The sequence below is a fragment of the Salminus brasiliensis genome, chromosome 4 (assembly GCF_030463535.1).
Source record: "Salminus brasiliensis chromosome 4, fSalBra1.hap2, whole genome shotgun sequence".
NCBI classification, from domain to species: domain Eukaryota; kingdom Metazoa; phylum Chordata; class Actinopteri; order Characiformes; family Bryconidae; genus Salminus; species Salminus brasiliensis.
Window position 1 is genome coordinate 41157961 of NC_132881.1, and position 27496 is coordinate 41185456.

The 27496-nt window shown below is 40.1% G+C and overlaps 1 protein-coding gene across 1 annotated transcript; it reads left to right on the top strand.

The window, feature by feature from the left end:
- LOC140554948 (calcium uniporter protein, mitochondrial-like) lies at positions 1-27330 on the top strand. Its single transcript, XM_072678494.1, has 8 exons — positions 1-403; positions 23970-24039; positions 24198-24368; positions 25125-25229; positions 25587-25747; positions 26116-26319; positions 26839-26955; positions 27058-27330. Exons 1-8 carry the CDS (start codon positions 329-331, stop codon positions 27136-27138), a joined length of 984 nt encoding a protein of 327 aa, XP_072534595.1. The 5' UTR covers positions 1-328; the 3' UTR covers positions 27139-27330.
- Positions 27331-27496: the final 166 nt, after the last annotated feature.

A 27496-nucleotide genomic window follows, 5' to 3' on the forward strand; every position in this document is an offset into this window, starting at 1 on the left:
CATCGTCTAAACGGCCGTCTGTCTTGAAATGTGGTTATTCAGTAGAAGCCATGCAGTTAGATCTCCTCCTCTCCTCGACAGTTATGTTCCGTTCCCCGAGAGGAGGAGCGAGTTCGTCACAGGAAAGGAACTGAGGAGCCTAGCGGCACATCTCTACACACCCAAAGTGTGTGTGTGTGTGTGTGTGTGTGTGTGTGTTTGTGGCTGAGCGAACACGGAGATGAGCTCTGTGGAGTAGTGGAGAGCACAAATGGCCACTGCTGTGTGAATTCCTGCTGAAACTACTCTAACTATGCCGTAGGGAGTTCTCCAGGTTTTTTTTGCAGTCATGGCTTCTTTGAGGGTGCTCAGCAGGCTGGCTGGACTGAGCCGCTTCAGGGGCAGCGCGACTCTGCAGCTGAAGGTAAGTAAGCCGGACTGAGTTGAGTTTAAGCGCGGTACCATCTAACACTACGACCTCTACGTGGGAAATACCCGAGACTCTCGTTTCTGAACAGTAGTTCTGAGTAATGGGTGTAATGTCTTCTAGTTTGTGCCTTTTTTGTGAAGCTCGTCAACAAAACAGTGCAGCGTTTCCTGCTTTGGCTCAGTGGTGCAGTCAGTGTGTCTGTCTGTCTCTCTGTCTGTCTCTCTGTCTGTCTGTCTCTCTGTCTGTCTCTCTGTCAGGACGGGTAAACTTGTTCATTACTGAAAAGAACTGAAAATGCTCAAACTACACGACTCCTTGTTTCCAGAGCTGACCGGGGTGTAGGGGTGTAGTCCTGTTGTCCTGAAGGCTGTTAAACTAGTTATCCGGCCTCTCCTGTTTTTACAGTAATGGTGAAGGTGGACTGCTGGCCTCCAAATTTCTCCTGGAATTTCTTAATCTTGACGGGGAAGCTTAGTTCCTGTTCTGAGCAGAAGCAAGAACTTCACCCTTACAGGGGTTCTTCAGTGGAAACATAATTAACAGTACATGTGTGTGTGTGTGTGTGTGTGTGTGTGTGTGTAATTTTCTTCACAGGTCACTTCAACTATGAGAGACAAAATGAGAAAAGAAAATCCAGTAAATCACATTGTAGAATTTTTAAAGAATTTATTTGTAAATTATGGCGAAAAATACATATTTATGTATATATGACTTATTTGAACATAATGATTGGATATTGGCTGATATATATCATAATTAATCAGCCAATACCACCAATCAAGTTTTGAACAGTTGCCATAATGAGACATTCTATATGTTTATAACACACACACACACACACACACACATATATATGCATATGAATGTATATGTAAAGTACATGTGTGTGTAAAGTACATGTGTGTGTGTGTATTTTATATATATATATATATATATATATATATATAGATATATATATATATATATATATATATATAGATATGTGTGTGTGTGTATTCAAATGATGATTGGATATTGGCTGATATATATCATAATCAATCAGCCAATACCACCAATCAAGTTTTGAACAGTTGCTATAATGAGACATTCTATATGTTTATATAGACAGACACACACACACATATATGCATATGAATGTATATGTAAAGTACATGTGTGTATATAAATATATATACATATATATGTGTGTGTGTATTCAAATGATGATTGGATGTTGGCTGATATATATCGTAATCAATCAGCCAATACCAATCCAGTCAAGTTTTGGACAGTTTCTATATTGAGACATTCTGGAATTCTAATGCAGTTCATTTTATTCTAATTACAACTTTAGTACTATTTCTCATCACAGCTTTGTCATTATACCAACAACAAGGTTGTACAGTATGACAAAACACAATTCTGGTGCAAAGACAATAAACAGAAGCACTAGTGGAAGGACAGCAGATGCATAGACAAACTTGAGTGCAGTGCAGACTACAGCTGGGCGATATGGTAAAAAAAAATACTGCATCGCGATATTGATTGACCATTTTCCCGATATGTATTATAATGCATGTAATGACAGTCAAAATACATCAGTAGCGATAGATTCTTAAAAACTACTATTCAGATACTCTCTTATTCTGAGTACTGTGATTACTGTGATACTTCATCCAATTAAACCAGTCTAATTACACTGTTTGTAATGAATCTTGCAGCTGATCAGTGTTTATTAAGTGCTGACAATGTCCTTGATATACTTAGAAAAGCATATTGCGATAAAATATCATCATATTGCCCAGCACTAGTGCAACCTGTATTAAGCAATAACTATACAGGCCTTTGTCAGTTTTGCAGTGTAGGTGTTTTATCAGTGATATCAGCAGTGGAAGGAGGTAATCAGGTCAGGTGTGTTTAAGATCATCACATTAGTTATTAGCAAAGTGTACAGTGCAAGGGAATGAGCATGGTTGAGTATTGCAGCTTTGAGTTTTAGAGAATTAGAGAGCTCAGAGTGCAGTGAGCATATGTCTGTGTGTTTTATGTTTTTGTGGGTGCTGCTGGTGTGACAAGTTTAACAGCTTGTGGGTAAAAACTGTTCTTGAGTCTGGTGTTTCTGGCTCAGATGTTCTGCTGCCTCTTTTCAGATGGCAGATGGCCTATGCATTCGGTAGCGGTGAAGCTGCTGTACCAGGCCGTAAAGCAGGATATTACAATGCTCTCCATGTGGACTTGTAAAAGTTGATGTGGAGCTGTTGTGGCAGGATGTTCTCAGGAGGAAGTGGAGGCGTTGTTGGGCCTTTTTCTCAGTGCATAATGTGTTAAGGCAGTGGTTCCCAAACCATTTACAAGGCATACTTGTATTTCAGTAATGTTGCACAGATAGGAGAGTAGAGTTTAGGAGCCTTACCCAAGTACTCTTATCGGTGTACTGTGGTGTGCTTGCCAGCCAGGGAATTAAACAGCAGTCTTACATGGGAAAAGCAGGTGTCATTACACACTGTGATACATCAGCCCCTGTCACCCTATCAACCCTTGTCCTGTAGGACCCCTTTGCCCTGCACATTATTGTGTTTACCCTACTCCCAACACCCTTCCCGAGTTACGAGTGGGGTGCTAGAGCAGTAAGACACTAAAATTTGCAGGGCAGAGGGTCCTCCAGGACTGGAGTTAAGTACCACTGTGTTAAGGGACCAGCACCGACTCCTTGGTTTCGCTGACATTGAGGGAAAGTATAGTTATACATAGAGATGCACCGATTCGATATTAGGAACGGATATTGGTCCCGATATTAACAAAATTAGCTCGATCAGGTATCGGATAATCCATTAATCCATGGAACTGATCCTTTCACTTTAATTTGTTGGTGTGAGACTGCACTAAATGTTTATTTGTTTGCAATTTTTGATTGTCACTTGTATGTTTGACCAAAGTATGTATACTTTACAGCAATGTTTTTCCAAGATAAAGAGGAAAAGAAGCAAAAGGTCACCTTATTCATTTGTATTTCATCACAGTGCATCTTATACTATCTGTTAAGCATTATAAGGAAATACATCCATGTTCTAGAGTCTTTTCTCCTAAACATTTCTTTACCGCAACACATGATTACCAAGACAAAAAGCTTTCTGCACTTTGCCACATTGCACACTGTTAAACCTTCTGTTAAACGTTCCTCAAGGAGATTTTTGAAGTTCTGCAGGAACCTTCAAAAAAACATTCTTTAGAAGAAAAAGATTCCTTGAAGTTTCTAAGAAACCTTTACTTTTAGCAGTGGCATATAAAATATCTCATCATGACATAATTAAAACAAAAATGGCTAGTTTATTTTTCAAGATGGTAAAAAGAGCCCCCTATTTGAAGCATCACTCATCTGTCCTTCATATTGTACCAAACTTTTGTATTGGGCTGTTTTTAATTGAAGCACTTAATTTGACATGAGCTTGGAAAAAGTAGTTCACGGTGCTCATACTACTCAACTTTCTGTCTGTTTTTCTTCTGGTATTCTCCCAAAGCGTTTACACCTGGCTTTTCATGCGGTCAAGTAAATTCTGATCGTGATCCAATCACTGAAAGTGCATGTTGGCACGAAGTGTAAATAGCCTCAAAGACTCCTGAACTGGCCAGTGTTTCAACAGGAAAAGAGACATCTGCGATAAGGCCTGTGGGAAAGATATCAGTAAACAGGGTTGGAAATTGTGGTGGAATGATCACATTCAGTGAGTGTGACGCTTGTACATTGGTGTGTTGGGAAATACAAAAGAGCAGCTGTCCTTTAGGTGACTGAGAGTGTCGGTGCAGGACGTGATCAGACTGCCAGCAAGAGCTGTAGATCCGCATTTGCATAGGGATGTCAAATTATAACCATCACTTATACAGTTTCAAAACCACCCGTCCTCATGAAAACAGAGGACGGAAAATCCTCCACCCTGGAGAGCAGCTTCAAAAAAAGCTCTACACCTAAAGCATAGTGTTTGTTAGGGCTTTGTGTTGGCAAGAACCGGGTGTTACAATGCATACAGATCTGGAAAAGATTAAGAGACCACCCTACATTATCAGTTTCTCTGGTTTTACTATTTATATGCAGTGTGTTCAGGGATATTAACATCTGTGTTGTATTTCATAAAATTCCAAATTAAAATATTGCTATTTAAAGCATTTATTTGCAGAAATGACAACTGCTGAAAAACAACTGTTCAAATAATGCAAAGAAATTATTGTAATAATTACAATGCCAATAAGTTATCATTTAAATTTAAACAACACAGTACTAATATTTTAACGTTGAAAGTATTCAAAAATCACTATGGTGAAATTACCTTGACGGCCAATCACAGCTTTCATGTCTTGGCAGGCTCTCCACTTGTCTTCCACATTGCTGTTCACATTGACTTTATGCCATTCATAGTCAAAATGAATGAAATGCCTGGAATAAAATGGCTTTCATACACGTAGAGATGCAAATTTAAGAAATAAAAAGGAAGTAGTCTCTTAATTTTTTCCTGGGCTCTATCAAATACAGGGCTCCCAATTCAGTATATTGCGATACTGTAATCAAGACCATGTATAGCGTGTTTTTTTTTTTTTTTGTTTGTTTTTTTTTAATACAGTCACAGCTTAAAAAAAAAAACCTGAGTAAAAGAAAAATTTACTCTTTATCCAATCAGAACAGTGACCTAGTACACCTCTGAAATCTAGTGGCCTAAGTTTAAACACAACACAAAGTGAACCTCCTGCCACCAATCTCTGCATGTATTAACTATTAATGCACTAACACTGAAAGCTTGAGAATTGATACAATACACAATATCACAATACTTTGATATCTTAATATCTTCTTACATCCCTAGTACTGATGTGGCCGGAAGGTCAAAATGTCTTGGGTCCTGTGTTTTTAAGTGTTTTTTATTAAGTATCAATATCTGTGTTGGGGATTAGCAGCTCAGATGACTGGTAAGCAGAGTTTAGCTGTGCAGTTTAGACTTCTCTTCATCTAGTAGTGTTTATTGTATTTGCTACACAGCTGAAAAGCAGACCCAGCTGAAAAGCAGCTATTTTTAACTCATTTGCATCAGTTTTACAGTTACAGTGTTGACCTCACCATTCACCATGGTTTCATCATGTTTCTGCTGTGGATGTTCTCTAGATGCTCAAACACACAGTCGCCACAGCAAATCTTTTTTTAAATTTATTTTAAGCCAGTAAATCGATAATAAGATTTGCAGTCAGCGTTTTTTATTATCAGTGCCGTTGATGATGTTAATGATTAGTTGCAGCTCTTAGTCAAATGCTCTGGTTTCACGTTCACAAGTTTAAACGCCTATGAGTGAATTTGGATCAATGTGTAGACCGTGTTCTCCACCACCATCCTTAAAACAGCAGTTACTCTAGTACAGTTCCAGAGACTATAGAATCTGTGCCATAGAAACACTGGAGATCTTCTGGTAGCACACGATGGAACAACTGAGACACCTTATTACTGAGCTACTTTATGATGTTCATCCATTCATCTCCTTATCTGCTTCTACCTGGTCAGGGTTGCAGTGGTCCTGAGCCTACCCAGAATCATTGGATAGGCTCTAGGGATAACCAGTCCATTGCAGACTTTGGCTAAGTTCAAACATCGGGTAAAAGTGCCCAATATCAATTTGTGATCATGTGTGACACAGATGTTCTCAAGGGCAAAATAAATATAAACTATAGACAGCCATCCATGAACCTCAGGCTTGCAGACAGAAAGCGGTGAGAATATTGGGCGTCCTCTACTGCTGACCATTTCCGTTATCTGCACACAAACATGCGGTTTTCCTATTCACTGTTTATCTGTGCGAGACAGGCTGGATGAGTCACTGAAATGAAGTCAGTCTTGTCAGCTGTTTCGAGTCATGATGGAGGGAGAGATAAGAGTGGAGCTGATAACACTTTTCTATTTTGGGGCTGCTTTAACTGACCCTGTCTGTCTCCAAGGAGCAGACCATTAAAGGGGCATGAGCGTGGGCATGTTAGACAAGGAATGTATTAGGCCTTATATAAAGGCCAATTATGAGAACGCAATGTAAGTGTGTCTGGGTTCAGTCTGATCCCGCTGGCAAAATGTGTGTTTTGGATTCGATGAGTTTATATTAATACAACAGGGTGGTGTTTTGATTACAGCAGTGAGACGATATGAGCAGAAAATGGGAGAACCGGGTATACGATATGATGCGTATCACAATACAGGGGTTACAAATCAGTATATTTTTAACTATTGCATTTAAAAAATTATTTATCAGTTTAGTTCTTATCCAATCTGAACAGTGACATCTGAAGAGTACAACACTGCTATGTAGCGGTCAGGAACCACTCTCTGCCTCCTAGAGGGGTATAAGCCCCCCCCAGCACTGAGCTGTGGAGCAGTGGAACTGTGCTGTTTGTAATGATTGTGTCTTATCCATTACTTTAGGACGAGTTGGGGAGATTGTGATGGGGTGAATATAACTTCATTTTGTTAGATCCAGCTATTTAGATAGCAGTGTCATTCTGAGAATTGAATTGTAATGTTTAACAGCAGGAGCAGGGGAGAGCCTAGAACTGGTCAGAATAGCCCATTTAGCTTGAGCGCCTGAGCAGACGCAGTCATTTCACACGCATTAAAAGCAGTGCGCACAGGACAGTTTTCTTTAATGCCAAAGCAGTGCTTTTCCTGTAAGGCTCCAACACAAGGTTTCTGCAGGATGCTGTAATCATTAACTCGTAAAATATGGATCATGCACTATATGTCCAAATGTTTGTGGACACCCCTTCTAATGAATGCATTCAGCTACTTTAAGTAGCACCCATTGCCGCCACAGATGTGTAAATGCGCTCACTCACAGGTTGTCTAGTCCCTGTTGAGAAGTATCGCCAATAGAATAGGACTCTCTGGAGCAGATAAACATGAACCGATTGGCACTAAACCGAATGGCAGGCATGTAGTGCCTCTAGAGTATCCCTAGAGGCACTACATGCGTTTCTACACTGTCAACACTGTGCAACAAAACGTTAGTGAGGTCAGGCTGCTGGAAGATCATCACCCCACCTCGTCCCCATCTCCCCAACTCATATCAAAGTATGGGATGGAGCACCAACCATCATTCCAGAATTCCACTGCTCCACAGCTCAATGCTGGGGGGCTTTACACCCCTCTAGCCCACACCTGGTATTGGGCTTTTCTGTTGACAGTACTTCTCTACAGGAACTGGATAAGCTGTCTATGTGCATTTACACATCTCTGTCAGCCATGGGAGCAACTGGATGTGATCATTAGAAGGGGTGTCCCGAACTTTTGGACATGTAGTATTTGTAACATCAACATATCAACCTTGCCATGGTAAATATTATTTGACATTCTAGGGCACCTTTAAAAAAATCTCCCTGTCATTTTCCATTAGAGCCTCCGCTTCATACACATTTAGCTCCATGCGTTCTGCACAGGGCAGCAGATCTCTGATGTGGTCTCTAATAAATAAATGCATAAACACAATTAATCAGCTAACGTTAATGCGTTAACCATTAATCACCTTAGGAAGCTTGGCCCCAACCTCCTCTCGTAGGTCTCTCTCTTTTCATAGCCTAGTGACGTATTTGTGGTTTTAGCTAGCAATGGATACACAGCATTGCTACTGTTGAGCTCAGAGAGTCGATTACACTTTATTTCAGATGAAATATGGATTAAATCTCATAACATAACTCACTCTCACTCACACACACACACACACACACACACATCTCTACAGTTGATAACTTTTTTTCTATTTAGGCTTCTGTTCTTTTTCTTCAGTTCTGAGTTTATTAGGCAGTTTATTAGGCTTACACATTGATTCGATTCCTTTTCTGTCCAAAAATGTAAGGATGTGCTAGTAATCGATCATAATTAAACGCAGTGTATCGTTGTGAACAACACCATTACATTTTTTTTGTACATTGACACCACTTTTCAGGCACCCTTTATTTCATTGTAGCGGAACATTGTTAAATTGAGACATCACCAAATGAATGAATGCCAGTAAGTCATACAAATAAATATGAGAGCTCAGATTACTTTCACGTTTGCAATCTGCCATTTGGCCTGTTCACACCAGGATGGCCTCCAAAAGCATTCCCTCTAAGGTGTGCCCCAACATACAAAGGAAAACCGGCAGGTTGTGTCACTGCCCCTAGGCCCTGCAGCCACGCCCAGCCTTTCACTGCAGGGACTGTGGACTTTGAATTTCATTCCTGTGACTGTTTTACAGCAAGGTCAGGTTTCACTATACAGTAAATCATGTTCATTGCCACGGCTTTGCTTTTTGCATGGTAGCTGCCTATATTAAATATTAATGCTTCATTTGTTCAATGTACCACTCCGAGGTCTGCACCTGCTTGCTAATGCCTACATCACGCATAATCATTCAGCACATATGATGGCATTCACCAGGTCAGAAACCGAGCAGGGAGAGAAGCATTTCAGCCTGCTAGTGTGATGAAGTGAAATCCTGGGTGTGGTACTTCTGCTGTTGTTCACCAGTCAGGAATTATTGTTCCATGGGAGTTTGATGGAAAAGTTGAATTGGTGACTTGTTATTCAGTCAGTTGGTTTAATTATCGCTATTTGTGTTGCATGATATTAGAGGAAAAATTACTTTGCAATATTTCTTTTTGTGATGTATATTGTGATTTAAAAATATACAGGAATTTCCACCTGATTTCTTCAGAAGTCAGTGTTGGATAGATATATAGATAGATCACTTTATTTATCCCACGGGTAAGGTCAGTTTTTACAGCAGCAAAATCAAACAAGAGAGCAGCATAATAAAGGCACTTAAACATAATGCACTCCGTGTTTCGAAGATTGGAGTAAAATGAATAAAATTAATTTTGCCTTAGATGCCTGCTATATGAAGAACTATGAAGAACCATTGGCCCAGCAAATGGCTGTTAACACATTCAAGTGGTTCCATAATAACTTGCCATGGTTGCCATGCCACAGGAAAGAATCCTTAAAGAGCAGTGTGTAACAGTTAACACTACTATCTGCCAGTGAGCTATTACACTGGGGGGACCGGGGTTCGATTCCTGGTCTGGGTAACCCCCCTCCCCCTGTAATACGATTAACTTGAAAGTTGCTCTGCGTTAGCAAAATGCAACAAATGTAAATGTAGTGCCCTGCCACACATGAAAGAGCTGTAATATTTATTATGAGACTTATATATGTATAAGATAAGTTTCATTTCAATTGATGTTTAGGGTTTCTAAGAGCATGTTCTAAAGACCGTGTTCTATTTGTACTGAAGCTGAAATACAATATAAATATACTGTAAGTTTAAAATGTTCAAAAGATTGGCTGGTTTGGCTGCCCAAGTAGCCCATGCCAATCCCAATTTATTATACTTTCTTCTGTTTATTATAATTATTACTATAATACCATTGTACTATTGTAAGAAACTCATGTGACTTCATTTATGATATCCGTCACAAGACTTACTAAAACCTATTTACCTTTCTCCCCACATCCTTGTCACATTAGGTGACATTAGCTATAGTACATATTTGCTATCCAGGCAGTTGCACCAGACTCACACTACTCAGGCTATGTGAGTCTGTTGCAAGCTTATTTCAGCTATATAATAATTTTAGTAGTAGTATTATTATTATACCCAGCAATTAAGATGACGGTATCTTTCAGAGAATTGAATTCTGGGAATGTAACTTTTAACAGCAGGAGATAAAGAGTATAACCAGCCGGAATAGGCCATTTATCTGCCGCGAGCTCCTGAGCAGACAGATTCATTTTACACGCTTGCATTAAAAGCAGTGTGCGGCTGAAATGAATGAACTAACAATGTATGAAGGCAATTTTCATTAATTCCAAAGCACTTCTCTCCCTGCAAGGCACTGATGGGACCTCAATACAAAAATATATGTATTTAATCAGCAGTATCCTTGGTTTGCAGTGGATATTGGAGCAAAAAGGAGAAACTGGCCCTAAAACAATGTTAAACATAGATCCTGGGCCAGTTCTTATAGAAAAGACTGCATTTAGTAGTAGTTTTGTTAGGCCAGACTAAATCCGAGTGGGCATTCCTCACTCTGAGAGCTCACCCTAATAATGCCAGCTGCTGAATTGAGTTGCTCTTGGGGACCATTACTCTTTTTCTGGTGGGCTACTACACATGTAATTATCTGGTCCATCAAGCAGATTGCACAGACCTGGGGTGTCCCGCCTAAAATTCTCAGCAAAAAGGGTAAGGCATTGCTCTAAAAAGGGTTCTTTGAAATGTAACAATAGTGTAACCGTTTAACCATCCATAGACGATGCAAAGACCCCCTTATTAGGGGGTATACAGCTCTACACCACTAGGCCTGTCTCGATAATTACATTATTCACTTCTTGTACGACCATGATCTCGATAATTGTTGCTGACCTCATTATGGAATGTGTGTTTACATAAGAATGTGAACGTCACCAAGATTTTAGCCAGTCGTGCTGTCCTGTTTTTTTCCTGCTGGTTTGAATCCCGCGGATGCTGCTAGCCATCAGCAGCCTAGACCCCCAGAGAGCACAATTGGCCTTGCTCTCTACAGGGTGGGTAGATGGCGCTCTCTCCCCACGTCGCGTCATTGTGGTGCTGGCTACCACTGGCGTCTGCAGGATGGTGTTTAGGACCTGGGAATGCTGCTGGTGCTCCAAATTGGGGAGAAAATGGGTGAAAATCGGATAACATGAAGTTAAACACAGGAGATATTATTCTTGGATTTTTTGAATGGTGCCACCTAATGGCAAATATACGCCAAATTCCATAGGGTTTAAAGGCTGCTTATATGTACATGCCAAATATGTGCAGGAGTTATACTTTATAACTAAATCCTTTTAGATCACTAATTCATCATGTTGCCATGACAGTACATGTGCATACGGAAACAGACATGCAAATATACATCCCCAGACGTACATTCATAGCCATACAGACAGCGGCGACTGGTAGGGCCGCACAGGAGACAGTGAGCCACGTCGGACTTGGTTTCAAAGCTGCATTCCACAGCTCCAGTGTGGGAACATTTGGCATTAAGTCAAATGAGTGAGAAGAGCCCGTTAATGTGAACGAGTCAGCATGTGGACAACAGTGGCACAATAAGCAGTGGCAAGATAACTAACCTAAAAGCTCATCTATAACATAAACATCCCGTCCAGATTTCCGAAGTGGGAGCAAAAACCATTGTTCATTTGTGGAAAACTTTTGGAATGCTTTTGCCCTATAGTGTAAAGGATATTTACTGACTCTGCTGCTCTGCTAAAGTCTCATGACTGCAAATAATGGTGCATGCCTACATAACTTGCTATATAGCCAAAAGAATGCTGCCATTAAACACCTTAAAAAGGGTGTAATTGCATTATGTTATGTTATCAATATAAGTGATGTTAAAAGTACAATAATATAGTTTATTGCAATTATTTATGAGGCAATGTATAGTTATTGTAACAGGTCTAACTGTATGCATGTTTGTGTTTGTGTGTGTGTGTGTTTGTGTGTGTGTGTCATTTGCTTTTATTTATTATGCATTTATTCATTCATTAAATAAATAAATACATTTATATTTTTAGAAGAATGTTTACAATTGTTGTTTGGACAGAATAGAAGGACATATTGAACTAGAACTTTCCTACTGTTTCCGTGACTGGAACTTGTGAGTGCAGTGTTTACAGCATTTCTAGGGAAATCCATCGTAAAGGTCTGTGTGGTTCTTGGTTCCTTTGTCAGTGTCTAGTCTGTGTCCACGTCGATGAGAGAAGCTGGTCATTATAGTCTGTCTTCACTTGACAGGTGCCGGGGATGGTAGAGCCAGGGACATTCTTTATTAGGAGGCCACGCTACATGCTTTTGTGGAACAGGTGGACAGGCCAGCTCATTAGAGGCTGAGCTGTGAAGGTATTGACGCTTTTCTGAAGGCATCAGTCTATCCACTTCCGTCTCTGCATTTTAGCTCACAGAAAGTGACACAAATTGGAAAAAGGCAGCCAGAGTTACTGCATAGCGTATGTGTCTGCAGTTCTAAACATGGGTGGTCTTCAACTTTAATACCTGAATACTCTATTTTGTGTCTAAGAAGGCGATGGTGTGAATTAGGTGAAGAATTAGGTCTAATTAGGTGGACTACTGTCTGTAGGACTAGCGTAGGTCATAGCCTAACTAGCTATAATGTAGTGTGATAACTTGTCACAAATGTGAGATAACAAATATCAATGTTCTCTCATGTCCAGGAAAATCCGAAAAACCTTAAAAAACTTGGAGCCTATTTTTTCAGTCATGAGAATACCTGTAAAATTAGAAAAGTGCTGGAAATGTTCTGGAAATATTTGGGAGATCCTGGAAAAGTTTAGCTATTTGAGCCACTGAAATTACATATTTTGGCTGCTGATGCTCTGAATATATTTGTTGTAGTTTGTAATGCTATACTGTTAAATAGACAGATATAAACCCAGGCATCACGTCTTGTTTGACCAGTCAGACACAAATTGTGACCAAACACAAAGGTTTTACTTTACATTCTCACAGCATGTAAAGTCACCTTAATCTGATTTCCTACCAATCTGATGTTGTGGTTTCAATATGATCTTTATCTGACATTCGTCTGAACAGTTCACGCGCCTAAACTGTATGATCTGGCGGTTCAGACTCGCATCGGATATGTGTCGGATTTCAATACCACATATGGAAGTGGGTGAATTTAGAACTGAAAATGTCCGATTCAGTGTGTTTTTGCTGTTCACACTGCCATACAGATACCGCACCTGTGACGCATATTACAAAGAAGATCAGACTTGGACCACTTTTACTTTTATGTGGCAATTCAGGAGCAGGACACTGTATATAAATACCTGGTTATCTGGCTAAAACTCACTTTGTCCTTCGCAACATGTTAAATTGCAAAACTGTTGTAGCATCAATAGGTTGACTTCAATCATTAAATTATTAAAGTCTCCATGACTACTCACCCGCTTGTCAGCTACTTCAACCAGTGACTCTGGATAAGAATAGAAGGAAGGCAAAAGGGGCCTTATTGTCCTCATACTTCTAAAATTACAATGAAATTCTTCTCCTCACATATCCCAGCTTGGAAAACTGGGCTAAAGAGCAGAGAGATTAAGGGCTTTAGTCAAGGGTCCAACGGTGGCAACTTAACAAGTCCAGGTATTGAACCCACATTCCTGTAACCCAGCACTCTAACCATTGAGCCACCACTGCCCTTTTAATTTTATTATTTAAATGAAAGGTCCCTATGCTCTCGGTCTTTTACCTTTTCAGTCTGCCACTGCTGATGACTGGAATATGTTACAAAATACAATGAAGTTGAATGACTTGTCTAACTAAAGGCAATTTTGGTGATATTTCATATGCTTTGCATAATTATATATTATTTTTTTACTTATTTATTTTACCCTTTTCCCCTCTTATTCTTTTTTCCCCTTTTCTCACAAGTGTATTATGGCACTTATCAGGCTTTCATTGTAAATTCAGGCTTTCGTTTTAATGGCTTGCATGTTTAAATAATAGTTAAATAAATAAATCAAAATAAATAATGAGTGCTGATGTCACTGTTTTTGCATACATTTTTGTGGTGTTACCCCCCAACATTACACCAACTGCTTTTTGGTGCTGTGCAGAACCATCTACAAAGGAGTTTCTGTAAATATGAAGTACATCTTACCCTGAACCATAAGAGAAATTTGCTCATACCCCTCTTTTGATTAATATAGTTCCCGAAAGTGTTTAATGTAGCATTCAGGCCGATTTAGAAACCCAAATGCAATCTCAAACTGAGAGTACCGGGGGCCAATTTCTACTGCTATAATTTGGCTTTTGGATAATCTTCCTGTTTAATTGGCTGTTTCACGGATTTGTTTAGATCCAGAATGTAAAATCAGATGGAACAGGTTTGAAAAAAACTCTGTTGCTCCTGGATACCTGCCTTCTCTTCACTGAACAGGGAAGACAAATGCCGTCACACAAATCACTGTACGGGGGAATGCGTGGCGCGGTGGCTCGGATGTAATTTGGATACTGATATATTTCGCTCTTGCGGGCAGGGGGAGGATGGAGTGCTGTGAGATGGGCTTATGAAACCCATTTATTTCTCTCTCACTCACAGGACTGTGTTGACCCTGACTGTAATTAATCACTCTAGCATGTAATTTAAGACTTTGACACAGGCCAGGGTCTGCACGAATGTAAACGGCCTGGAAGGGCCACTGCAGTGTAGTGTTTAGTGATTCAGCTCGGGATGAGTTTATACATCACAGCAGGAAAAATGCTGACATGCAGCGCTACCATCCTCCAGGACAGAAGTTCAACAGGCCTCATCCAAGAGTGTGAGGTTAGCTGGACCGACATGTCAAGACAGGACAACCATATTCACAGTCGAACATACACACATACAAACTAGTGAGCAAACACACATAGTGACAAGGAACACACATGGATCATGGCTTGCTTAAAGGCCCAAAGTTGCTGCTGTATCAAACCCACAACTAGAGCTGGGCAATATGATGATATTTTATCGTATCATGATCTGTTTGTTATCGTGATAACAATATGCTTTTCTAAGCATATGGAGAACACTGTTAGTGCTTAATAAACACTGATCAGCTGCAGGTTTTACTACTAACAGTGTAATTAGACTGGGTTAATTAAATTAAGGGCAGCAGATGTTGAATAAAAAGCACTCTTCAGTATGGGAGAGTATCCGAATAGTAGTTTTATAAGAATCTGTCACTACTCTGTGATTACATGTATTGTGCTAAATAAATTTTACCATATCGTCCAGCCCTACCCACAACCCTGTCATCAGTAGCCCAGTGCTCTAAGCCACTCCTACCCTGATCCATGTCTATATTGATTGAAGTTATGCATAAGTTAGGCCTAATTATGGTTTATTTTTGGCTAAATTTGACAAAGTTTGGATTGTTCAGAGCTGTGGAATCCAGTTGGATTCACATTGAGTCCAGACCAGAAAGCTGACATGATTGCATGGATCAGAATAGCACACACTCCATCCAGATTTCTAAGGAGCACTGTCATAATGCACATCTCCAGTTCTGCCATATCCTAAAGATGCTTGAATGGGTTCAGATCAGGTGAGTGAGAAGGCCACTGAAGAACACTGAACACATTGTCACGTTCAGAAAACCATTTGATATGACTTCTGCTTTGTGACGTGGTGTGTTATCATGCTGGATGTCGCCGTTAGTAGATGAGTAAATTGTGGTCATGAAGAGATACGCATGATTAGCGACAAAAATTAATTTGGCTGTGGCATTTAATCTATGATTGATTGGTATTAACAGGTTTAAAGTGTGCCAAGAAAACACCCCCACACCATTATACCACCTCTTTCAGCCTGGACTGTTGACATAAGGCAGGTTGGGTCCGAAGTGGAGATTCATCAGACCAGACTCTGTTTCTCCAGTCTTCAGCTGTCCAGTTTTGCTGAGCATGTGTCTGCTGCAGCCTCAGCTTTCTGTTCTTGGCTGACAGCAGAGGAACCCGATGTGAAAACCCCAGGAGATCAGCAGTTCTAGAAATACTCGAACCAGTATACATTTTTTTCCACGCTGGCCCTTTGTCTGCATGTTTCTATAAATTGCACTGCTGCCCCTTGATTTTGCGGATTTCGATAACTGCATGAACGAGTAGGTGTTCAGGTCTTCTTAATAAAGTGCTTTGTCAGTGTATGTTCACATCACATATCTTTAACTATTGCTGTAGAATAATATTGGATTGACTGTAGCAGTTCTCACATGTAGGCCTAGTTGTATTGTCCAGTATCAGCACCCTAGTCACAAATACACTTGACCAACACTAGTCATCAGAGTAAAGGAGTGAAGAACAGGGCTTTACACCAGGACCTCTTGTCTGCATACTGCTCTGCACAGCTTCTTCTCCTACACACCCCTTTCAGCTCATCAGCTAATTATCAAGCACACCGTGATCTGAATACAGAGTGTTGGAGGAGGCAGGATGTGAAGCTGTGCTGGGAAATAATAGAGAAAAAAACTGAATTATACTTCCTGACTAGGAGAAACCAGTGATTATACTAAATACTGTGATATTTAGACATCAGATAACCTATTCCCAAATGGCGTTAATAATCACTCTAGCAAGAGAACAGGTGTTTGGAGAGGGAATACGGCTGTGGTTTAATGGTCTGGTTATGGCTGCACAATATGGAAAAAATGGCATTTTATAATAATGATTTTGCTTATGCTGTAATTGTGATCTAGCAATATATCCAAAATATTTAGACACACTGGTGGCCCGCAGATGTTTATAAAGCAGAGCAACAGTATAACTAATATTTTTTTCAAATTAAATATTTAGAATATTTCTCCACCTTATTGGGACATTCTTTTATAGTGGTGTGTTTTTTCTGATTCCAGTTTCATAGTTTGATTAACCATTGAGTTAATGAACGAATACCTGGTTAGCTTAAAAAATGAAAAATTAACATAAGGTCGCAGTGCTTAGTAGGGTCTTAACTTAGAAGTATCTTTGAATTTTTAGTCTATTCAAACTAGCTGAGGCTTTTCTTGGGTAAATAGCAAGGCACTTTTGTAAGTCGCTCTGCATAAGAGCGTCTGCTAAATGCCTTAAATGTAAATGTAAATGTAGACAAATTGTTTTGGTGGTTGAAATGGATTTGCCAGAGTCTTTGGTTCACAGAAGCAGTGTAATGTATGAATATAATACTTTATAAACAGCAAGAGGCAGAAGACAAGTTTCTGAGAGTCCATTGGACACTTTTACACAAACCCACAGACGGATGCACAAATTCACCAATTCCAGATAAGAAGCAGATGAAAGACACACAAATCCACCAGTAAGACAGGACAAAAGGCAGAGACGAGTTTCTTAAATGGGTTTCACCTGCACCTAAATGATGCAGCAGCTACATTCTGGTGGCAGTACATCATTTAAGGTGAAACGGAAATTTGTATAAGAAACCAACATCTGCCACATACGTAGAGTAGCCTCCAAAATGTGCTGTGCTACCCCCCCCCCCCCCCCCCCTAACTCTAGGTCTACAGTCTGTACAGACCATACTGACCCCATCTTTCCACCTACAACCTCACATAAAGGTGTTTTTGGATTTCTTATGTTTTTGGGTCAGTGCAAATAGCAATGCAAATCTGCATCTTCTAGGTAATGTACGGCATGTGTATTTCAGGGCTTGTTAGTTCGGACCAGCAACAGGTTGAAGTCGTGTAGTGATGATCCTTAGTGGTTTAGCATGCATTAGACCTTTTTGTAAAAATCTGGAAAACCCAATGGGGACGTGTGAGAAACCCAGTCATCTGCTATGACTTTTAAAAGTCCTGTAGTGTACCCAAGGCTTTAGCTGAAAAAAGAGACTATAGACTATAGACACGGCTGTGAGAGGGTCTTACTTTAAATGGATTTGTACAGAAATGTAGCTGCACACAGTGGAAAATAATTGAACGTATGGAGCTCATTAGTAGATTATGCCACAACATGGGTAGCAGTAAGTACCCTAACATCGTCCATCTCCAAAATTCACCACTTCTGCGCATTTCCACTCTCTCTTTGCCAAGTGGTTGGATGAAATTCCAAAAAATGTAAATTGTATTGTATTATTTTTGCCAAAAAAAAAACAAAAAACCCTGTTGTAATCTTGCACGTCTAGGGCAGAAATGCACACTATGCTGAAGGGCCTGATATTGGGGGTGGCTGTTGTTAGGGGACCATATGGGTAACAGATGTAATTTTTCTTTTATTCAAATTTTGTTCAAGATATTGTGAGAATATTAAGTAATTTACCCAGAATCGTGAATCAAATTGAATTGTGGGCTGAGTGTATTTTTACACCCTTATTTATTATTAAAAATAGGAAAGAGAAATTGCTTTAGTTTTCAGAGGCTGCCCTTTCAGATGAGCTAGGAGCAGAGCAGGACAGCCTTAGCTGCTTATAAGGACTCGTAGATTTTACCATTTATATGGTTTCGAGGCCTTTTTATCTCAGTTGATGATGTACCATGTTCTCCCATCAGAGAAATCTTTTTTGCATTGTTTCGGTTCTAGCTAATCTTAGCTAATAGTTAGGAGTTAGCCCACAGCCATGCTAACTTTGACTTTTCAGTCATGTCTAAACTTTGAGTGATGAATATTTAACCTGTGTCTTCTCCCTGTCTTTCTATCATGGAATGTAATGAGTACCCAGAGAGCGATCTCAGGATTCTGAGCCCGGCGTCTCAAACAGTTAATAGAGTACTGGAGTACCTGTGCACCAGTACTAACAGTGTACAGTATGTATAACCATCTAGTGTCATATTACTCATCTCCTACATGTAATATGATTGCCTTGATTCTTCCAAACACTCAGAGAAGCACCTTTATCCGTGACTGGTCTGAACACAACTGCAGGATTTGCATATTCCGCACATCTGCAGTATCAGTATTGTGAAGACACATATTGTTGTATGTTTTATAACCCTAATGCACCTGCTGCAACTACTCAGCTCATTTATAAAAACCTTAGTTGAAGTGAATATTTGAGCAGGAAACCAGTAAAATATGCAGCGCAGGGTCCTCCAGGAGTCCAGGATTAGGAACTGCTGTGCTTCTGGCTGTGTGTCTTGTTTGAATGTCATTCCCTGTCCTTGGCACACACCCCTGCTGTGTGTGATGAGTTTGTCTTGGGTCATTTTGCATGCTTTTCTTTCAGAGCCCGTCCACATGTGTCAATGTAGTGTCCGTTCAAGGAAGCCCTTCTTGTTAAGCAGATTTTGCACTGTGCTTCTTTGCCTTTGCTGGGAGTGTGTGGGTTTTCATCCGCTGAGAAAAGCGAGCAGATGCCTGTTGGGTTTGTTCCACTTTCTTAGTTTTAACACAGATGAGGAGCTAAGAGCCGTTTCACCACTGCAGGACTTTTCCTTCCTTTATGCATGAGTCATTTGTGGACATGGAAAATATGCAGTATCATTTCTGTACATTCCTCAAAAAAAGGCTCTGAGCGCCCCTGACTCATTCTTCCGGCCTGTTGTTGCGTAAAAAAGAGAAGTAGTCATAGTCATCTTGCTGTTGGCCGAACACTAACTGAACTCTTCACTGGCACAAATTATCTAATGTTTCCTTCTATCTTCATATTTCAACTCCTTTATCTTTTTCTTTTTCATCCAGTTTTGATTTGCTGTGTGATTTCCTCTGTTGTGAGCAACTGTGCTGGAGGAAGCTGACTTGACATTTTCCTCACCCTGTATTTTATCTGTTTCCCACTGCCACACCCCAACACAACAGGGCTGTGATTGAAATGGATCCCTACGCCCTTATGTGCTATATAGTGAGAGACTCTTTAGTGTAGAACTAAGTAGTGCTAGAAACTATTTCATGATTGTTGGTCCATTGGCTCTATGTTTGAGTTCTTCATGTAGCAGACTGAAGGTGCCGGAGTCATGTAACTAAAGAAGCGGTAGTAGGCATGTTATTATAGGGACAGTACATTAACACACAAAGGAAAAGTATTAACAGAAAAACCCAATATAAAAATAACGAGGGCTGTCCTGAACTGAACCTGTGAAAACAATATAAAACTATTGCAGAAGCGCCCTGTTCTACCAGCGGAAGAACTGCACAACTTTCTTGGTTTTTAAACCAGCACTAAGGAGCCCATTCCAAACAGCATGGAGGCTAACCCTAATGCTAATAGACACACAATAGAACCCCAAATCACAGCATCACATTGACCCACTATAAACCACGTATTACACACCAGTAGACCAACAACAATAGATATCAGTCCAGAGTGTGTATCACTACACACACAGCGTGATTTAGACTGCGGTGTTGTAAAGGAGCTGGGAGCTGGTTTGAGCTGGATTGGTCAGGGAGGAGAGTCAGACTGGATTATAAGATATTAAACACTGTTAAACAGTCATTTCAAGAAAAGTCTCGACTAAACTGAATCAATCAGTCCAGAATGTCTCATTATAGAAACTGATACTAAAAATAAAGGGATTTTACTGAACGCATTAATCAGCAGCTTATTTTATCTAAACTGGATTATTTATATAAACACAAAGATCGGATCTGTATTGGCCGATACTCCGCATTAGGATAGGAGATAATAACTAGGAGATGTAAATAGTGGTCCACTTCGAGCTTGTAATTTAGTTGTGCCTGAAAGACCACCAATGAGTGTGGTCCTCAGTTTATATCCTGCAGCATTTCCTAAATAGCTTTATTTTTATTTCTCCTTGGCTGTTTTCTGAATTCCGTAATACCATCATTTACCTTTGGGGACTCCCTGGAATAAATCACCCGCTACTTGAACAGTTTGTTAACCATGACCGTCACCTAGCCAGATTACAGTACAACTCAGAAATTCAGTGTTTGTGGAATTTCTGTTGACCGAAAAAAAATAAAATCAAGATCAGTTTAGTTCAAGAATCAGTTCATATAGATCCTGTAAACTGTAGTCAATCGACTAGAATAACCAAGACCCTTGGATTGTAGCATGCTAACTGCCACAGACACGTCTCCACCATTACCAGGCATTTTTTCCATACGGGCACAGCTAAGCAACGTGTGGTAATCACTGTTTTAACACTCAGCAAAATCTCCCCTGCTGAATTGACACCTGCAGTGTTGAATCCAGTCCAGCTGGACTGTATAACAGAATGCTGTAAGAGTTAATTCAGTACTGGGGTTTTGCTGTGCAGACCCATTCCCTGACAGACAGTCCAGCACAGCACACTTCACTAATGAGAAAACCAAAGGAATAAGCAGGATTTTAACAAATGAATTCTGACCTCAGACCAGCAGGCGAGTGCTGTGTTTGTCAGTTTGCTGACAGATCTGTGAATGAATGAATGAATGATTTTATATTTTTACTTATTTATTGTTGCTTGGTTCATTTTGTTAGTTTACACTCCGTATAGCTTGTGCATAAAGATACTGTAGGTCTGGTTCTGCAGAGACACTGGCTAGGCTGTTCTCAATGCAGAATTGCTTGCTTTCTTAGTTGATTTGCAATTGCGTTATAGCCATAGTCAGTGCTTAATCTGCATAATCTACAAAATGCTGCACTGACAAATTTGAAACCACTGGTTTTAATGAAGGTGTGCACACTTCCAACAACATACAGTGCCAGTGCATCACTCTAGTCAGTGCCATCCAGCTCTACTCAGTCCTTCCGATGCTCCTTCCCTCAGGAACTGGAGCTGAAGAGACCTGATTTAGCCCTCTTTATCTAACATTAGGTCAAAACAGAAGATGCTAGCTCTAAGCTCCCTTCTGCTGGAGTGCAGTTTAGACACCTTAGACGCCTCTAGGAAAGAATCTAATTTGCAATTGACATCCATTTGTTTCCTGGTCAGGGTCGTCTACTTTGTCCAGTAATCATTGCATCGCTACTTTATCGTCTGAAACATGTGCCGATGAGGTTTTGGTTTATTTTATTGTATTTATTATATTTCAGGTATTTTCCTCACACTACTAGAGCTGTGAGAAAATTCAGTTGTCAGTGTGTCCCTAAACCTTTTTGGCTGTTAAAATTTGAGCTCTCCTCGCTCTTATTCATTAGACTGCAGACAAGTTCTTCCAGATCGTTTTTAATTGGGCAGAAATGTCATCTTGCCAGTCTCCTTCTGTTTATCGTGTAAACACTGGCTTGACCAACAGGCGATGCCTGCTGTGTAACTGCAGTGTCAGGGGAAATTAACTATGATGTCCTTGAGTAAAATGCTTCTAGGTAACATTTTGTTTGCAAGTGTTGTTCGTTTACAAGTTTGAAAACTCTATAGTCCTGAAGACAGACTGTAGGATGCTGATTTGAAATGTATCTGCAGTGTTTCCCATTTCTGACATATTTCTTGATGTAGTGATGAAATCTGAGAATGTTGGACCAGGGCTTCCTAAAGCTCCTCACGAGGAAAGTTGCGTTCTGCTTCTTGCAGCTGCGTCTCTTTTCTTTCATCAAAGTCATCTGAAACCCCAGTCTCCTTTCAGCTCTTCTACCAAATGGCATGCTTCTCATTTAGAGTCCTGAGCTGTGGTTGTAAACCCTGGATATAAACTATGTCTCCACAAGTATTGACTTTGAATAAGTGGGTAGAAATGAGCCCTGGCTCATGGGGTGCTCGGTTTTCTTAAGAACCTTGAATCTGTGGGCCATAGCTGTCAGGCTCTCTGACTGTCACTGTTCCTCCAGCAGGACTTTCACCTCATGGTAAAAATTCCTTGTTGGCCAGACCGGGAATCCTTTCACTCCCTCAAGTATTCAGGGTCATACTGAGAGCCGCTGACAATGAAGCAAACGGTCTGAGGTGGAGCTACGAAAGACATGCTGACTGAGTCTGGAAGCCAAAGTAACTTGCAGAGTGGTTGAGATGTAATTGAGAAAGCCAGTGTTGCATTAAACAGGAAAATGGATTTAATGGTTATTGTTTTTTATCAGTAAAGGAGATTGTAATTCACTATAATGAAGTTGAACTTGATACTGACAGCAGTTGATGTAGTGTAGTGGATAAAACCACCACCTTCTCCAAGGCAAACTGGGGATCAATTCCCCGTCTGGGTGAACACACCGTTCTGCATCTTCCAGGGCAAAACTTCCTCACTCTTGTCTCCAGAAAAGGACATTAATATAAACTGGCCTGGTGAGCTGATAACATTAGCTAACAGGCTAATCGGCTCTTCCAGTAATATTCAGAGACGGGCTTTCGTGTGATTTCATGTGACGTCTTGCTGTTCAGACTGATATGCTGACCATTGCCTTTGGGCAAAGCCTATAATCACTTGGGGTTAAATAGCCCCGTAAATTATAACCTCCCTGCACTCCTGAACCACTTGTCCACTTCTTGAACGAACCACTTTCGGTTCCTTTAGTGTGAACATTTTAAAGCTTTAAAGAAACTTCATTTCATGGACAACTCTTTCTAAAAACCTTCCTAAAATGCCTTATGTGGAGCTTCTTTAAACTTTAAAAGGCTCTTTACTCACAGGTCGCATTTACACAGTAGTTCTCTAAAGGAACCAGGCATTAAACGTTCTCTGGCATCACATAAATAAGCCTTTATGACGGCTTTATTAGATGCAGAGCACTTCATGGACCTGGCTCGTAACTATGTAGCTGCTTCACTCGCTCACTTAGGTTTGGCAGGTTTGTCCGTATGGATCCGCTCTTAGGACTGGAATAGTCTTTGGTGCTGAGTATTAATGACACTGTGTCTTTAGAAATGTGCTTCTGAGAAATTAACTTGACATTCTGCAACTTAAGCAAGTGGTTCTTAACCAGGATGGAAAAAACTAACTGAAAAAATCTGAAAATTGATCCAGAATCTCTTCATCGCCAAGGAGTGATGAAAGTGCATTCATGATGATGGACCTGCAGTAAATTCCAAAAAGTCTATGCCTCAGCAAAACAGGATAGCTAAGGGTTAGGTCAGCAGAATCTTTGCTCAGCTTACTGCAGGTCTCATCTTGCAGAAAACTCCTGTCCTACTAATCCTCCACACCCTGCTAATGTAAACAGTGAAAGTCTTCTCTAAAATGCTATGCTTCTCTCACAGGTTCAGCCCAGCAAGCTCCAATGGAGGTGTCCCCCTGTCCTCTGCTGTAGCACTGCAGCACCATCTAATGGTAGAGTTTTTAAATCACAGTTTGTATATTTATAAGCAGAATGTTTCCTTATGTTTGAGTTTGTCCAACAGTTACACCACCTGGAGCTGGAGTTTCACATTTCAGTGTGTCATTTAGTGTAAATGATGAAGTGTTAATCCAAATATTTTCTGTCGTAGATATTTTAGTGCAGTACAGACATGGCCGCCCGGTGTTGGCGCTGCCTTTGCCGTCTAGGCAGGAGAAGTGCCTCTTCTTTATGCGGCCCATGCTCACAACCGTCAGTGACCTCATTCAGGACATCCAGAAAGAAGACTCAGGAGTTTCAACTGCTTCTGTACTCACCACAGGTATACACACATGAAAACCCATTCCTAGTAGTAGTAGTTCCTAGTAAAATAAATAAAAATAAATAAATAAATAATTTATATATATATATATATATATATATATATATATATATATATATATATATATATAAAAGTTAAGGTCAACATTATTAGCCTCCTTATGAAATCAAATAAAACCCTTATCCTTCTAAAGTCTTTATAGTTTATTTGCGTTCACAAGAACAAAGACAACATCTGCATTTTTAACATTTTAATTGGTTTGCTGAACTGAAATAAGAAAAAAGTGCAATGGTCAAAATTGACAACCAATAGTCAATAGTTTAGCCTTTCTGATTCAGAACTGATAACAACCTTTACTGGTAGTTTCTAACTAAGTTGGCACATATCTCCTGAGAGATTTATCCATGCAGATTGTTTAAGATTATGCAAATTGCTTGGTCTCCGAGCATTAACCCAAAGCTTGAGCTCCCTCCACAGATTCTCGATAGGATTGAGAACTTAAACCCTGCTCCCTGGTGCCACCTGCTGGTCAAAGTGATATATGCATAGCAAAACCTGCAGTATCAGCATGTTTTTTCATTATTAATAGTTTTGTATTGTATTGTAATATAACTTAAACATTATCAGACTAAACAATTCAAAACTTTGAAATGCCTTTTAGTCTGCATTAATGACAAAAAGCCACCCTTCCTGGAGGACCTGGATAGTATATACAATGTATTCCTGCATGCTTTAAAGTATGTTCTTTACACACAGACGGTGTGAGAGTTGCCTCTGCTACACCCATGGACACTCTCCTCAATAAAGACTTCCAGTTATGCATCAATGAAGTCGTCTACAGTGTTCGCTCAACACGAAAAGGTAAAGAAACATTTGGCCCATCTGAGGTGGAGTAGGGATTGAATCCTAAACCAGATCATATGGTATAGGCAAACCAGTAGCCCAGTAAACTAAGATAATATTGTACAAGAAGAGAGCATCATCAGTCTGCATGGAACATGGCTGAGCAGTCATGGTACTCTATCGAGTCATTTGCTCAGTTAGTGGTAGCAGACATCAGACAGAACATTGAGTTTAAATAAATATTAATAATGAGGAATGTTATAAACCATTTGGAAGTTTTTTTGACATGCACAGTGAAGGCCTAATTTAGTTTTTTGGTGCGTGTGTGTGTGCATGTGCGTGTGTGTGTGTGTGTGTCTGTGTGTGTATTTCTAGAACCAGTTTCTAGTGAGAAGCTAACGAACATGGAAGACGTGAAGAACACTGTGCATCTGTTACGCACAGCACTATGCCTGCCTGAGCATCACCTGATGAAGGAAAGGGAGCTGCTGCAGAAACTGGACATTCTGAAACAAGAGCTCACACCTCTGGAGCAGGTAGTGTCCTGCAGGACTCCTCTTTAATTCTCTTTGCATTTTAACTTCTTGCACATTACTTGATGAAAGAGCACATATAACTGTGAGATTCTGAAGTTTAATATGAATTCTGATCTAGTTCTCATTGCCGTATATCGTGGGATGTCTTATCCACAAAGGTTTGATGTGGCTGCAGAGTTTCATTCCAATTGGGTAGAAAGCACCTGATTCCACTTGTTAAATATATACATAAATCTTCCTGTATAGCCATAGTTGACTCATCCTGTTTGCAGTAATAGTCTCATATTATACAGATGACAGATTTCATAGTGCGTGTTGGTATCCCTGAAGTAAACTGTGATTATGTGTCTGTGTGTGGTTGAATGCAGTTAAAGGCCCAGCTGGACCTCAAAGCTGAGCGCAGTTCTTCGAGGGTTCTGTGGATGGGCCTGGCTCTGCTCTCTGTGCAGGGAGGGGCCTTGGCGTGGCTCACATGGTGGGTTTATTCCTGGGATGTCATGGAACCAGTCACCTACTTCATCACCTACTCCACCAGCATTGGGATCTATGCCTACTACGTTCTCACCAAACAGGTAAACGTGTTAAAGTCTTGTACAGAACTGAGATAAATGTCACTTAGATCTGTATACACAGATAAATAAAGAGCAAGTTTTTACTAATCATTTGATCAAATTCTATATTTGAATGACTGTCTTAGGACCGTAAAATTCCCTGGAGCATATAGGGGTAATGGCTTTGTTTTATGGCCAAACAGTGGCAGCTTTGTAGATCCCGCTATTGAACCTGCAACTCTGTAATCAATAACAGTGTTCTCTGACTAGTGAGCCACCATTATTACCATTAACCATCATCATCATTACTTTCATTATTCTTACCATCAGCACACCTGAGCATAACAGTCAGACTTATGTGATAATACACTGACTTTTATCAAATTTCTGGAGTCCTGTAAAGCTGCTTTGCTACAGCATTGGTTGTAAAAAGCCTTATACAAGTACCTTATGCAAGAAAATAATTACTACTTGTTAATGACCATAGTACTGGTGTACATGGAAACTCATTCTATGTTTAATACGGCTTCCCTTTCTCAGGACTACGTTTACCCAGATGCAAAAGACCGGCAGTTCCTGCGCTTCTTTTACAAGGGTGCCCGAAGACATCAGTTCAGTGTGTCAAAGTACAACAGGCTTAAGGACGAACTGGCTTCGGTACTTACCTTTTCATTGAAGACCTCAAATTTGCTTTCTTACCATCATTCATCCTCAGCATTCATCATTAACATTCTGATCTTTCTTTTCCATCTTTTTTAGGTAGAGGAAGATTTGAGACGTTTGCGGAACCCAAATCAACTCAAACTACCTGTGGAACAGATCCACCACAGGGTTGAATAATGTGTGCACTCACATGTATAAAATGCAAATGATGGACTTACTGCCTTTCCCTAAACTGTATGGTTTGATACTTCTGTTATTTGTAGTATCATTGACAGATATCATCTCATGAATGTCTTGTAGAGGAAAAACATCACTTTTTTGTTCATTGTTTGGAGTCTCTAAGTACAGAAATAAAGCACTTACCCTGAAGTTTGCGTCCTTTGTGTTTACATTTTTTCACATTACTATCTCTGGACAGAAATGTATTTATATAGGTAAACTGCAGGGACCATCCCCCAGAGTCACTTCAAGGCCAAAACGATAACAATCTCACAGTTTTACTCATCATACAGTTGATGGTGGAATATCTAGGAGG